General features: G+C 43.7%; 1 protein-coding gene across 4 annotated transcripts in view; it reads right to left on the reverse strand.

Moving 5' to 3' along the window:
* fmnl2a (formin-like 2a) overlaps positions 1 to 9,115 on the reverse strand; it is a 136,844-nt gene extending 127,729 nt beyond the window's left edge. For all 4 annotated transcript variants that reach the window (XM_060929975.1, XM_060929976.1, XM_060929978.1 and 1 more), the window contains exon 1: positions 8,569 to 9,115. In XM_060929975.1, coding sequence (XP_060785958.1) covers positions 8,569 to 8,685 — 117 coding nt within the window. In that variant the 5' untranslated portion in view covers positions 8,686 to 9,115. The remainder of the gene's footprint in view (positions 1 to 8,568) is intronic.
* Between the last annotated feature and the right edge of the window lie 7,522 nt (positions 9,116 to 16,637).

Consider the following 16,637-nt stretch of genomic DNA (forward strand, 5'->3'; position numbering starts at 1 on the left):
AGCATGAATATGTCTGGTTTGAGAATCAGTAGCAGTTCCAGACGTTCTTTATTTCCTGTGAGTTTCAGGTCAAACGCACCATTACAGTATGAATGGGCCGCGCTTTTTTTTTTTTTGGTCTCACGAGAGTGAAATAATCCAAGGGTGAATTTCAAGCGTCGACACAATATGTGCTTAAATCCTCCCAGTGGGTCTCTACAGTGGGTTTGTTAACGCATACCACTGACTCGCAGCTGAACACGTACACGAGGTTATAAATCTATAGAAGTGCTCGAGGTATTTAAAGTGGCACAGACTTCCAAAGTGTAAAGGTTTTACACACTCCCTGTGAATAAAGCCAGAGTATGAAGAAATCACATGCTACAAGACAAAAACAGCATGTCATGTGATCATACACAAAAATACTTCTTCATCACAGACAGCAGCTCAGTAAAGCAGCTACTCCCTACCCAGCCTACCGAAGCGCAGAGGTCGGCATGCGTCAGTGTTTAACAGCAGTAAATAAGTTTAAGAGCTGCGATTAAAACACACAAGGCGTCCCGAAAGCCTGCCAGAAAGTGACGACAGCGTTGCTATCGCAGCCTGCCCTCGCGTTTACTCTAGAACGTGTTACAGTATCATGGAAAAATATTCTGCAGTGTTATCAGAATGGACACTAAGATATATATATTTTTTTTAATTACGAACGAAATAAACACAAAAGGCTTCTGGTATTCTATGATGTCACATAATAAACTGAACATTAAATATAATTCTGTCACCAAAACCTAATCCTACAGCATGAAAAATGCTGAAAAAAAATATGTGGGTTTTTTGTTTCGTTTTTTTGAAATAACAGTAGGATTTGATCATCAGGAAATTCCACCGCTGAGTATCACAGACCACGGACAGGTGATCAATCTAAATGAAGTTTTGTTTTTTTGTTTTTTTTTTTGGGGGGGGGGGGTTGTTTTCTTTGACACAGCAGGATATGTTCATTTCTCTGAGGTTCTCTGTAATGTGGCATTCTGCATTTTGTCTTCACTTTAAGAGAAACTGAGGGAACAACTAAAACTGCTATAGTCTTCTTTTGCTTTAATGATCTTCACTGAAGATGCCAACGTCAGACAAGTGATTTACAGAAGGGTCCTCAAAAAATATTAATAAATTAAATACTAATAAAAATAAAAGTGATATAAAATAAAATATGAAAAAAACCTAAGTTAGTAGAGTGGTTTACATCAACCCATGAAATAATGAAATAAAGAATAACTATAAATAAAAGTGAAGAACATACATCCGACCAATCAAGTCAGCGGATTAGAACACGCTGGGACTATATATAAAAAAATCTACAACTGAAATACAGTAAGCTAAAAAAGGATTAACTTCGATTTCAAGGGTTAATGAAAATCACTCCACTAAAAATTATATATATATATATATATATATATATATATATATATATATATATATATGAGATAAAATAATTTATAAATTTAATAAATATGAATAAATTATAAATATTATGTATTTATTTATATATAAATAAAATATTTATAAAATATATATTAATAAATATACAAATATGTATGTTATTTACCAGCTGGGAGGTCTGTATCGTGAAATACCGTGACTGAGGTCTTGAAAGTACTGAGCGAGGCCCTCTGGGCCGAGGTCAGTATTCAAGGCCGAGGTCACGGTATTTCACCATACGGACCGACCTTAAGCTGGTAAATAATATATTTATTTTTTTCTTTACCAAATTCTAACAGAAAACGGGAGCGCCCGAAAGGGAAAACCGAGCCGAGCCGCCATTTTGAATCCTCGTTCACGGCTGTAATGCAAATTGCTTCCTCCTCGGTGTACAAGTGCACTTCCATAGCAGGAAAAAAAACTACATTTTGCCACCTATGTAGTCCCCTATTTATACAAATAGGAGTCATTCAGGATTCAGCCATGTTTTTGCTCGGTGTTAGCAAGTTACAGGTTTTTAGCTTTCTCCTGAAATGTTTTATTTTTATTTCTTCTTCCTCAGGGTAGTAAAACTCGCTTTCACTGTGAACACTGTCGTTATCGCTATCCATGATGTAAAATTAATGCTATTCTCCTGAGAAATGCAAAAATAAATGTTGACAAAATTTGCTAGGTTTGTTGTTGTTGTGAACGAGCGAGTCGCCAGAGGTCCGTAACTGGGGTCTGTATCGTAGGATACGGACCCGCTCGCCAGCCAATCAGAGCGCAGGACTTGATGGAAACCGGACCGTGAAAAAAATTATATTTATTATTTATTATTTTTATTAATATTTTATAATTATCACTTCATATAGGAAATAACCTGCATCATGGACAATCGTCATCATTAAACATAACTATCAAGAGTTAAAAAGTACGGCGCGTCATTCTTTAATAAATAAAAATGAATTGTAATTGTTGCAAATTGATGTGGTATATAAGGGAAATAAAACACTTCAGGATGTGCTAATACAGGAAAATCACTCTCTTCGGGGTTGGAACAGCCAGCCATGAATTTTCCTATAGCGCCACATCCTGCCATGATGTTTTAATCCTTACTTATAGAACATATAGAAATGTCAATAACACATTCGGCCGGTCAGTGACTCGGACTGACCATAAGGCAAAATTAAAATTGACGTGGTTATTACAATACTGCACGACTGCATAATTACACGTTTTTATAAATAATCATATAAACATGTACAAGGAGTCCCCTCTGGCCAGAGAAAAAGAACCGCAGCCTGAGGCACTGTGCGAGTCTGAATGACTCATTAAAACCAAACCAGCTCCATTTCCTCCAGGGGCACTTTAACTTTCCACTCGCTTTCTTTTGCTGCTCTGCTGTCACTCATCCGAACTGCGTTACCACCCGAGTTGTGTGTGTGCGCGTGTGTCTGAGTGTTACCCGGAGAAGCCTGGGTCAGAGTGATGAGAGCTGCTCTAGTGTTAGTGAAGCATGAAGTCTGATGTTGTTTGTCCTATAAAAGCGAGATGAGCAGACAGCCAGGGCTGTACCACCCAAACACACACGCAAAACAGAAGAGGAATACACATCAAAAGCATTCCCTCGACACACAGGTGCAGAGTTTGTTCCAGTCAAACTAACGACAGATTTGGGGACTTAAAATGATTAATTAATGCTGGAATGCTTTCTGTATTCGGATTCATAGAAATACGAGTCTGGCTCTCGAGAGAAAAATGAATAGACGCTACAGAATACATTTATTACATAGTAATTATTTAGGAAATGTCTTTCAGGATGATATACACTATGGGCTGGACAGGTACGGGCTGAAAAAATAAGGCCAGGTTGGTGTGCAATCCAATGTTGAAAGATTTTTTAATAGTTTTATGCTCATCACTAAGTCAACTTTCAACTTTTAAAGCATTTTAAAAGATGCTTATTAACACTGCAAATAGGACATTACTAAGAGACGCTTCTAGAATGTATGTTTATAAATAAACCTGCTCGTCTTGACATTATCCAGCGTGACTTAGAAAAGGTTCCCTTTTAAATCTGGTTCCGCTCGAGGTTTCGTCCTCATGCCGTCTCAGGAAGTTTTTCCTTGCCGCTGTTGCCTCTGGTTTGCTCATAACAGGGATGAGAGTGGGTGGTCACCAAAAAAGCAGAAAACAAGATGGCGCCCAAAGCCGGGGGTCTGGGAGGGATACCCCCCCAGGAAAATTTTGAAAAATAAGGCCTTACAAACCACTTTTCCTGCAATCTGAGCTGTAGTAGATAAAAAAATCTGTTGTCTTTTTTATATATTTACATGAAAATATGTTTCAAATCAATAGGAGTATTGTTTGAATTCAAAATAAAATCACATTCTACATTCAAGGGTATGGTTATAATTTATGATCAACAAAAATGACAAACTAAATTCACATTAAACGTAAGTTTTATTAATTATCAAAACGTTCATATATTAAATAAAATTTCTTAGGGAGAAAAGGTCAGTCACCCCATGTCCTCATTAGTTGCACAGGATTTCAAAGTCTTTTGAAATATTTAAGTTTTCAAAACTGTCAGCATTAATTCAGATTTACTGACCATCATATACATGTTCAATGTATTAAATCAAACAAATGCTAAGTTTATGGGATAATGTCTGTGTACACTTTATACAATTATTTATAGTTCACAGTCACTTCTCATTTTCATTTAATCATTTCGACTTCTTCTTCAGCCTTTTGGCCAAAGACAAAAGCTTGTCAGTCCTCTCTCTGTTTTTTATACCAGCATCGATTTCACGTACCTTCGCTTCGTCTCGCTTGTCAATTGTATTCGGCATTTTGAGTAAAAAAGCCGATACGAAAGAGAAACGCATTTTTGAAGCGCAGCGACGATGAACATGTGCAAGTTTCGATAAAATAGAACGATGCGGGTACTTTTGTAAGAACTGTTAGGATTGGCTTTTGTTCTCTCCCACACTCTTGTAAGAACTGTTATGATTGGCTATCATGCTCTCGCCAGCGATGTTTTGGCCAATTACATTGTAGATAACACGTATTCTACCGCGAGACTTAGCGAGATTAAAGATGGCGAAAATGTAAACATGTAACATCGTCGTACGCTTGAGTATCACGAAGGAACATACCCCAACCCCCCTCAATGAAAAAAACATCTCAACGGATTTGGCATAATATCGATTTTCGCTCAGAAAAAGCGGAAATCCGCTGAAAAGCGGAAAACTCTCATCCCTGTCATAAGGAAGCTAAATCTATATCCGTATTCGTGACAATATCTATTGTTAAAGCTTTTTTGCTACTGAATTGGACATAATTTAAAGCACTTAAAGCAGGCCACCATCACAACCACTCTCATGCTTTGCATAAAATCAACTGAAACTGAGAGTCAGCTCGATTACATAAAGCCAGTATCAGACACTGGGCAACAACCAGAGATCTGACTCAGATCAGCATCTTATCCAAAAATTTAATTTAAAACATACATTTTTATATATATTTATTTATTTATTTCATAGTGATATACGATCACACCCTCTCAGCACTTCCTGGACAAAAGCAGTGTAGATGAGACAGCTGAGCAGGTGCTGTGTAAATCTGGGTGGTGAGGAACTGATTTGCAAGAAGCAGTGTGTGTGTGTGTGTGTGTGTGTGTGTGTGTGTGTGTGTGTGTTACGCAAAACACTGCTCTGACTACAGCAGCAGTCTTCATTTCTTAATATCAGCTCTCTAATCAACTGGACATGTGGTGTGATACGAATGCCTGACCCTTTACCCAGAGGGAAGCCTGCAAAATAATCAGCACTCAGATCAACAAGTAGTTCGAAGTGTGCTCATGCATTCTCAGAGAAAGAGCACTAAAAACTGTCACATGCATTGTCGCTGGGATGATTTACACATTTATCTCGAAAAGTGCATATCGTGTACTAACTATGATCTATTTATATACCTTAAATCATGGTTAAAGGAACACTTTTCCATGTGAATGATGCATATTTAAAATTACAAAATAGAATTGGCAATGAAAAGAACAGCTTAGTACTGTTTTTATTTTCCCGAGTGTATGTGTTTGGAGCTGAATGAAGTCATTTCACTCCAACATCCAGCCAGCTGAGCTTAAAAGTACGCAAAACTAAAAAAAAACAACTTTTTTTTCTTAACTGTCAGGTTGTTAGAACCAAATGAAAAGATTTCTAACTGGTAACTGGTCGAGAAATGTACAGAAACCCATTTCCGCCATAATTATGGGATAATAAGTTATTTCATAATAATCAGAACATTTTCTCAAAATTATGACTTCATATCTCATCATTACAAGATATCATTATTATGGAAACATAACTCATAATTATAATAACTTTTTTTAAGGAGAACTTAAATCATGATGAGATAGTATCTCATAATTGATTCACTAAGTCATAATTATGAGCTACTAAATAGGATCTGAATATTATGAGATAGTAAACCATAATTATGAGTTACTAAGTCATTATGAGACAGCACGTCAAAATTTTGAGACACTCAGCCATAATTATGAGAAATTTATCTGGGGGGGGTATGAGAACTTAAATCATAATTATGAGATAGTCTAGTATCTCATAACTGATTCACTAAGTCATGATTATGAGCTAGTACATAGGAGCTTAATATTATGAGATAGAAAACTATAATTATGAGAAATATTTTTTAACATTATAATTTTCTCAAAAAATGATGAAAACTTGAGTCATAATTATGAGAACCTCGTTGTTATGGTGGTGAAAACTAGCTTCCACAGAAATGACTTAAAGTGCATATCACAGGTAAATTCAGGAGCAAGATCAATGTAATTCTCTTATTTTATATTAAACTTTGGTCAAATATCTGTCACATTTTGTGCAGTTTTTTTACCTTGCGCAATATAGATCTTGCAGTCACGTGACCGGAATGTAAACAGCCGCCATCTTGTCTGTAAAAAACACAGCTGAATACTGCTGCACTCGTATACAAAATGGATCAATTTCAACCGACGGACTACACGGCTCATTTTTCTAATGAACAGATAATTAGATATGTGTCTAAAATAAACGACCTACAGATTAGTGACCCTTATCGCTTACCGGACATAGTTTTCACGACCGTGTCAGTGGATATTGAACTGCCAGAGGTGGAATATACGGATCACATTTAACATGGCGGCGAGCGATACGAACCAAAATTTGGATCAAGCTTTAGACACTGTTCTGAATAGTTTAGAGCGAAAGTTTGTTTTAAAAAAAGAACAGCGTTTTGCGTTGCAGTCTATTTTTGTTTTGCCTTCTCTTTCTCTTTCCTTCTCTTCTTCGCCTCTTCGTCGCTCTAACTACGTCACCGGGTACAACTGCCATGATTGGCCATGGGCTACGTATACGCCAAATGATAGACATTCGCAACGTCCAATAAACGGCCGTTGACAATCGTAAACCACACCTCCCCTATGAGAAATTCAATAGGCGGATTCCAGACCATATTTCACTTGTGATATGGTCTGGTGTTAACCAGACTAGGGTTTTCCAGAAGAAAAGGTAGAAGTAGAAGCAGAACCAGAAGTAGAAGTAGCAGGCGGAATATGGCGTTTGACCGACAAGATGGCGTCTGTTACAATCTGGATCGGCTGTGACGTCACATGCAAGATCTCTATACCAGAAAAATTCAGTTGAAATCAAGCCATTTGAGGCGAATTGGTCCGCCTCTGAAAAAAATTGGCATTTGGATTTCCTGGGAAACATTGATTATCGTGACGTTACGTGCGGGACTCCTCCCTCTGAATCCTACGTCAGCGCTGGTTTGCTTATGAGAAAACGACCTGGCGGTTTTCTGCACATTTAAAATGGTTAACAGATGTATCGTAGGAGGGTGTAGCAACACCGATCTTGATGGGATTAGTCCTCATCGTTTCCCACATTGCGCTCAGGTGACAATTCCGTATTTCAATGCAAAATCGCTCGCCGCTAAACTTGGGCTACACAGGCTGTGCACTGAAGGCCTCTGCATGCTCATGCGACAAGGCTTTCGCAGATAGCTTTTCGCAGACAGTTGTAATTTATTGTTGAGCGGGGATAATAGGCGTGCGCGATGTTATTCACCGGCACAACGCAAGGGGGCGCGAAGTCGCTAGGAATAGTTGGTGGGTGTGGTTAATGGAGTGTTTATCCTCCGGTTACTTATAATGACTAGAACTGGAGTCGTATAGATGTACGTACTTCCTCACTTCCTCGATCAACCGCTCTTCGTGCTGCTCCATCTTCGCTCGTGTTTTTAAAAATGCCGGTCGTGAAAACAAACCAAACCGGGAAAGTAGGGAAGCGGAAGTGCGTGTACAGCGGATGCAGAGTGGACCAATCAGAGCCCTCTTGTCTGCGAGGCTTCTGCGGTGGTCACAATTTTTGGGAGGTGTGCGCAGAGCGTCTGCGAAGGTGGGGGGGCTATGCAGACGCTGTCTGCGACGCCATCTGCGAGGACTGCGTTGTCAGCATAAATTGGCCTTGAGACTGCGCAAAGCTCGCGCAGCCTGCTGGCACTTCCGCACGTGACGTCACGAATCTGGCTCCAGACTCGCTTGGGATTTTTCCAGACGCGTTCTCTTATTAATTTTTTTCTGCTGTAGACAGATGGCCTTGTGCAAAATTACCCTTCTGGATGAGTGTGTAAAGGGACATACTTTCATGTTAAAAAAAAAACACGAAATTGGTCCAGGATATGCACTTTAAAACAACAAAAGTCCGAGTACAGAGAGAGAGAGAGAGCTTAAACCTGGAGCAGGAGAGCACTGACTCACTGCAAACTGCTCCCAATAGAGAGACGAAGTGAAAACGAACAAACCGAGTGTAATATGTGTATAAGAACCGTGTAATAGACTCGGACTAGTAAGTGGTACCCTTCCGTTCTGAGAGCGAGCGGCTCGGCTGAGAGTTGTAGCTAATCCTGTTAGCTTTAGCTCACTAACTCCAGCACACACAATAGCGTGGAGTGACCGAGCTGCTCAGGGTCCGGCTCAGTGCGAGGCGCCTCACGGCAGGCAGCACTGACCACTTACACCCAAATAAAGCCAGTTTTATTTACTCTATTTGACTCTTTACTCACCAAAACAACCGCAAACCGCTCTTCTAACTCGCCCGGGTCCGGCATGGGCAGCTTTAACGGCATGTTGTGCCCTCTGGGGTCGGTGTGCTGCTGCTCCAAACTCCCTGCGTTCCCCATGCTCACTGGAGTCCTTTTCTCTCTCTCGAGGTTTTTTATTTACTTGTAACTATTTCAAACAACTTTCCAGTAAAAGTACACGTTATCTAAGAAACTTCAGCTGTGATTTTCAGCAGAAACAAATCCGTGAGGGGAGAAAAAACAAACAAACAAACAACAGGATGCGTCCTGAGGCAGAGCTCCTGCCGTGCGCGAGCATTATACGCACACACCGCTAACGGGAAACTTATCACCTTCAACAGAGCCGCATCTGACGGCGCACTGAAAACAAACGTGTCTTATCCGTATCTTGCACAATTCCCACACCACTCCCAGTGAGTGATGCAGCTGACGAGGCGCATGATTCAGACTGAGCGGTTCCCCCTGGATCAGCGCGCTGAGAGTTCAGGTAGCGCTCCGGCTCTTTCACGCTTTCCTCGCATCCTTCAACTCAGCTCTGTCTCACACGAACCACGCCCACTGTGGGCGTGTCGAAACGTCTGTCCTGGTGCATGCTGGTACTTGGAGTTCCTGAGCACCTAGCATCACTCTTCCATCCATCCATCCCATCTCATCTCATCTCATTATCTCTAGCCGCTTTATCCTTCTACAGGGTCGCAGGCAAGCTGGAGCCTATCCCAGCTGACTACGGGCGAAAGGCGGGGTACACCCTGGACAAGTCGCCAGGTCATCACAGGGCTGACACATAGACACAGACAACCATTCACACTCACATTCACACCTACGGTCAATTTAGAGTCACCAGTTAACCTAACCTGCATGTCTTTGGACTGTGGGGGAAACCGGAGCACCCGGAGGAAACCCACGCGGACACGGGGAGAACATGCAAACTCCACACAGAAAGGCCCTCGCCGGCCACGGGGCTCGAACCCGGACCTTCTTGCTGTGAGGCGACAGCGCTAACCACTACACCACCGTGCCGCCCATCCATCCATCCATCCATCCATTATCTGTAGACATGGCCTATGAGGCCACTGAGGTCCGGACCTCTGTCATTTTTAAGAGCTGAAAATACATTTATTCAGCTGGATAAAAAATAAAGAATAACATTAAAATGAGGGGGTGTGGTGTAGTGGTTAGCGCTGTCGCCTCACAGCAAGAAGGTCCGGGTTCGAGCCCCGGGGCCGGCGAGGGCCTTTCTGTGTGGAGTTTGTATGGTGTCTGCATGGGTTTGCTCTGGTTTCCCCCACAGTCCAAAGACATGCAGGTTAGGTTAACTGGTGACTCTAAATTGAGCGTAGGTGTGAATGTGAGTGTGAATGGTTGTCTGTGTCTATGTGTCAGCCCTGTGATGACCTGGCGACTTGTCCAGGGTGTACCCCGCCTTTCGCCCGTAGTCAGCTGGGATAGGCTCCAGCTTGCCTGCAACCCTGTAGAAGGATAAAGCGGCTAGAGATAATGAGATGAGATGGCCTATGAGGCCACTGAGGTCCGGACCTCGGTCATTTTTAAGAGCTGAAAATACATTTATTCAGCTGGATAAAAAATAAAGAATAACATTAAAATGAGGCGGTGTGGTGTAGTGGTTAGCGCTGTCGCCTCACAGCAAGAAGGTCCGTGTTCGAGCCCCGTAGCTGGCGAGGGCCTTTCTGTGTGGAGTTTGCATGTTGTCCGTGTGGGTTTCCTCCGGGTGCTCTGGTTTCCCCCACAGTCCAAAGACATGCAGGTTAGGTTAACTGGTGACTCTAAATTGACCGTGAGTGTGAATGGCTGTCTGTGTCTATGGCCAAGTTTACATTAGACCGTATCAGCGGATCATCAGATTAACGTTTTTAAAACGATTAGCGTGCACACAGCAACTCCAATACACGGATACGCTCGGCTCTGCAGGCATCCTGTGTTCCAAATCACTCCGCCCTGAACAGCGAGTGCCTTCTGGAGGGTGCGCACTCCGGCCCTGCGCAGCTCACAGAGCACGCGAGTGAAGTGCACAAGCAGTTATTCGGGACTGAGCCGCTGTGTGTGTGATCCCAGCGCACATCACTTACCACTTGCAAGTGGAAGGATGGCAAGCCTAAAGACAATCATAACTACACAATGGGCAGTACTTGCAGTATTTTCATACTTTTATACTCTTTAATGAAAGGTGATACAAGGCGGAAGTCCGCGCCGTTTTTCAGCAGTCGCGTCACATGACCAACGCCAGCGAATCAGGAAGGTGGATGTCACAGTGACGTTGTCCAATGACGACGCCAGCTAGAGCTCAGCACAGCATATCCGCGTATCTCAATGTTTACACAGCACCGGACCAGACACGATCTGGATTGAATACGTGGACGCTGGCGGATTCCCGTTTCCCGGCGTTTCCAGGCGTTTTAATGTAAACGGACAGTGAAGAAAACGAGACAGATACGGTCTAATGTAAACTTGGCCTATGTGTCAGCCCTGTGATGACCCGGTGACTTGTCCAGGGTGTACCCCGCCTTTCACCCGTAGTCAGCTGGGATAGACTCTAGCTTGCCTGCGACCCTGTAGAAGGATAAAGCGGCTAGAGATAATGAGATGAGATGGCCTATGAGACCACTGAGGTCCGGACCTCGGTCATTTTTAAGAGCTGAAAATACATTTATTCAGCTGGATAAAAAATAAAGAATAACATTAAAATGAGGTGGCATGGTGGTGTGGTGTAGTGGTTAGCGCTGTCGCCTCACAGTAAGAAGGTCTGGGTTCGAGCCCCGTGGCCGGCGAGGGCCTTTCTGTGTGGAGTTTGTATGGTGTCTGCGTGGGTTTCCTCCGGGTGCTCCGGTTTCCCCCACAGTCCAAAGACATGCAGGTTAGGTTAACTGGTGACTCTAAATTGACCGTAGGTGTGAATGTGAGTGTGAATGGTTGTCTGTGTCTATGTGTCAGCCCTGTGATGACCTGGCGACTTGTCCAGGGTGTACCCCGCCTTTCGCCTGTAGTCAGCTGGGATAGGCTCCAGCTTGCCTGCAACCCTGTAGAACAGGATAAAGCGGCTAGAGATAATGAGATCAGGTGAGACATTAAAACATCTCCATAAAAATTACATTGTTAATTATGTTAAATGTTGATTCTGTCTTCTGTGTCTGTTTCGTGCGCGCGGCTCTGAGACCAAGAACACAAAAACAAATGAGCACACGACTCAGGGGAGGAACGCAGCAGGAGACACGTTTTTTTCATGGTAACCATCAGTGCACTTTCATGAAGCTGTTAAATTTACATTTTCGAAGCAGTGCAGTTTTGTCCTCATTGCTTGGGCCAGATCAAACCATTAAACAAGCTTAAATTATTCTTACTCTTGCCACAGATACCCCTTTTCCACCAAATCAGTTCCAGGGCTGGGTCGGGGCCAGTGCTGGTGCTGGTTCAAGACTCATTCAACTTGCGAGCCAGCTGAGAACCAGTTTGCTTTTCCATAGCTCGCGGTGCTAAGGGAAGCCACATCATTACGTCGCTGTATACGTCAGTTATGTCATTGTATAAGTCATTACATCATTGTATATGTCAGTTACGTCTCTACGTTTGCATAAACCTTGGCGCGAATATCGAAGCAAAAACAACACGGAAGAAGCAGCAGCAACAGCAATAATAATAATGGATGACTTCGCATTTGTACAGCTGCTGCTTCGCGTTGCTTAAAAATGGCGACCTTTTGCGGTCTTGTTATTGTTGTTGGTCTTAACAACTCCGCCCCCCCCCGCTGACGTAAGCGGTTCTTTCCTCTGGCCCAGCAGAGAGTTGGTGCTAGCCTGGAACCGGTTTTTCTGGTCCCAGAGCCAGTTCTTTGTCAGTGGAAACAGAAAACCCGGTTCCAAACTAAGCACTGGCCCCGAACCAGCCCTGGAACTGCTTTAGTGGAAAAGGGGCAATACATGACTTTTTTTTTTTCAAAACTGATGATATTCAGTTCAAACACCATTAAAAGTAATTTCAGGAATAGATCTCTTGTGTGACATGTAATTCATCCCTCTCATTTAAATACATCGAAAATTTTTCAGCGCAATCTCGTTGATTTTACAATGCTGGCTACGGCCCTGTCTGTAGATCAAGATGCTGACCTCTTCTGCTCCTCAGACCTGCCTGATCCATCATGTCTGGTTGGCCTCTCATCACATCGCTCCTGTAGACGAGGACGGCCCTAGTCGAAAGTCACAAGACGCTCTGGACGCTTACAGTAATGCTTTTATTGGGCGGCACGATGGTGTAGTGGTTAGCACGGTTGCCTCACAGCAAGAAGGTTCTGGGTTCGAACTCAGCAGCTGGCAAGTGCCTTTCTGTGTGGAGTTTGCATGTTCTGCATGGGTTTCCTCTGGGTGCTCCAGTTTCCTCCACAGTCCAAAGACATGCGGTTAGGTTAATATGGGACGGCCTTGGGCTGGGGTGCCCTTGAGTGAGGCACCTTCACAAGTGTGTGATGAATAAAGTTGTGCTTTCTTTCTTTTCTTTTTTATGGCTGACGACTACAGTTGACTTGCTAACTTTAGGACTGCAGTTGTCATGAACAGTTTTGCACTCAAGTTTCCATCGATGAAGAGTTATAACATCAACGAAACTGACTTCATGTTAAATCTGTTAATGTGAAGCCAGTATCTCACTGGCCTGTGACAGCTTGTGACAAATAGCGAACGTCATTCACGAGAGAGTTTCAAAAGTGTCTTGAAACATTCGCGGGGCTTCTCAATTTCCTCGCATGAGTCGCAAAGTGTCGCTCCTTCATTGGTGAAATTTTGAACATGGTCAAAAAGTTAATGCGAGAAAATTTCTCTCAAAATAGCCACAAATGCATCGTTGGTGTCGCACAGCCGTCACGAACCCTTCTCAAGTCAGTTTCCGTGAGACAGGAAGTGCGAGTGTATCTCACTGGGCTGCGACAGCCTGCGACTAGTTGGAGACACAACAATTGCGATAAAATATGAGAATATCAATTCAGTGTGATTCCAAGTGAAAATTTTCGCTAATTCGCATATTTTATCGCAATTGTTGTGTCTCCAAGTAGTCTCAGGCTGTCGCAGCCCAGTGAGATACTGGCTTTATAGTCATGTTGTTGCCCAAATGAGGATGGGTTCCCTTTTGAGTCTGGTTCCTCTCAAGGTTTCTTCCTCATGTCGTCTGAGGGAGTTTTTCCTTGCTCCCATCGCCACAGGCTTGCTTACTGGGGATAAATTAGGGATAAAATTAGCTCACGTTTTAAGTCATTCAAATTCTGTAAAGCTGCTTTGCGACAACGTTTATTGTTAAAAGCGCTATACAAATAAACTTGACTTGACTATAGCCGCTTATCCTGTCCTACAGGGTCGCAGGCAAGCTGGAGCCTATCCCAGCTGACTATGGGTGAGAGGCGGGGTACACCCTAGACAAGTCGCCAGGTCATCACAGGGCTGACACATATGGCCCTTTTCCACTACCCTTTTTCAGCTCACTTCAGCCCGACACGGCTTGCGTTTCGACTACCTTAGAGCAGCACGACTCAGCTCGCTTCAGCCCTGCTTAGTACCCAAAACTCGCACGGTTTTGGAGTGGGGCTGAAGCGAGCCAAACCGAGCCGAATGGGGCTAGGGGCGTGAGCAGACACTCCCCTGTGCACTGATTGGTGAGGAGGAGTGTCCTCACATGCCCACACACGCCCCGCGAGCACACTGGGATCTGTAAACACCGTAAACCCGGAAGAAGAATAATTACGAATTACGAGAATTTCTGAAGCCTTATGCGCCTCGCCTCATCTATACGCTCTTGCCAGTATCTGTTGGCGTTGTCGGTGACAACAAGCCACAGCACCAAGACCAGCAACACTAACGACTCCATATTTATTGTTTACTATCCGGGTCGTGAGACTACCGCTTAAAAGATCACTGATGTCACTGTTTGCGCCACCTAACGACATCACGTGACGTCCACCCACTTTCGCTAACTCCACCCAATGTGTCCACCCACTTCCAGCCAGCACGGTTCAGCATGGTTGTAGTCGAAATGCAACTCCAACAGCCCCACTCAGCTCGACTCAGCCCGACTCAGCACGGCACGGCTCAGCTCAACTCAGCCGCGTTGGTAGTGGAAAAGCGGCAATAGACACAGACAACCATTCACACTCATATTCACACCTACGGTCAATTTAGAGCCACCGATTAGCCTAACCTGCATGTCTTTGGACTGTGGGGGAAACCGGAGCACCCGGAGGAAACCCATGTGGACACAGGGAGAACATGCAAACTTCACACAGAAAGGCCCTCGCCGGTCGAACCCAGGACCTCCTTGCTATGAGGCGACAGTGCTAACCATTACAGTACACCACTGTGCCGCCTGCATAAACTTTCGTCATGTCTTTTTAAAGCACATAGAGAATAACGGGTTCACACATCTTCTTCTTTTGGCTGCTCCCGATTAAGGGTCGCCACAGCGGATCTTTCATCTCCATTGCTCCCTGTCTTCCGCATCCTTCTCTACCACACCTGCCACTTTCATGTCCTCTCTCACCACATCCATGTATCTCCTCGTTTTCGTGTGCCTGGCAGCTCCATCCTCAACATTCTCCTTCCACATGCTCTGCATCTCTTCTCAGGATGTGCCCGTACCATCTCAGTCTCATCTCTCTTAGCTTAATTCCCAAACTCCCCACGTGTGCTGTCCCTCTGATGTGCTCGTTCCTTATCCTGTCCAACCTCTTCACTCCCATCGCAAACCTTAACATCCTCAACTCCGCCACCTCCAACTTTGCCTCCTGTCTCTTCGTTAAGGGTACGGTCTCCAATCCATACATCACAGCTGGTCTCACTACTGTCTTACACATCTTACCTTCCACTTTTGCTGGGACTTTCCTATCACAATAACAGGTTCACACATACAGCACAAAATCCCCCAGCATGAAACATATTTTCAATAAAACGTGTATTTGGTGAGCTGTGATCTCCAGGTGGCTTCTTATCCAGCACTTTCAGTGTTTCAGTGACATCAGTTTGGGAGTGTTTGCTTTATCCCAGCTGGACAATTTCACAGAACTCACAGGGCGTTAGCCATCTCAAACCATCTGGCAGAGAAAACCAAAAACACAACTGAATCTCACACACACAGACTTAAAAAAAGCATTAAAATAGTCACGATTTCTTTCGACTTATTTCTACCAAATGTCAGTAGTTCCTATAGAAATTTGGATATCACACAGGACAGGAGCCTCAACACTTTGCAGCCAGGGACCGCTTAAAACATAAAATACATTTCATGAGACTCCTCAGCACAGGCTTACTTTATGAACATTTATAACCCAACTTCTCATAGCCAGCAAGGGCCGTAAGGGCACCACTGATGACATTTTAACAGTCCATCATTAGCTAAGGGCATTTAAACTTGGCGGAGCCCATCCCTGTCCAAGCTTGATCAATGGACAATTTAGAGCAGCCAATTAGCCTAACTGCATGTCTTTGGACTGTGGGGCAAACTGGAGCACCCAGAGGAAACCCATACAGAGAACCCACACAGAAAGGCCCCTCATCGGCCATGAGGTTCAAACATAGAACCTTCTTGCTGTGAGACAACAGGGCTAACGACTGCACCACTGTGCGACCCCATAACCCAAGTACAGGTGTTTAAATAGTTCATTATTCAAATGTGTACAATATTCGGTCTATTCTTTAGTGCCACAAAGCTTTTATGTTCTTCAACTTTCCACTCGCAGATCACATTAGGCCCACTTTGACACCATTTAAAGGCCTACTTGCTTTTGAGTTTGGGTTAAAACCCATTCAATTCAAGGGACCAGTCCAAACACATGTAGATTAGGTCAAATGGCTAGTCTAAATTCCCCATATTTATGAATGTGAGTGTGAATGGCTGTTTGTTTCTCTGTGTTAGTCCTGAGATAGACCTGTCCTAGATGACCTGTCCAGAGTGTACTCTGCCTCTCACGCAATGTCAGCGAGGACTGGCTCCAGCTCATCCGGAGCCAATCGTAGAAAATGAATGAATGAATGATATACGTTTCGACTCCCTGACTATCACAG

The sequence above is a fragment of the Neoarius graeffei genome, chromosome 9 (assembly GCF_027579695.1).
Source record: "Neoarius graeffei isolate fNeoGra1 chromosome 9, fNeoGra1.pri, whole genome shotgun sequence".
NCBI lineage: Eukaryota > Metazoa > Chordata > Actinopteri > Siluriformes > Ariidae > Neoarius > Neoarius graeffei.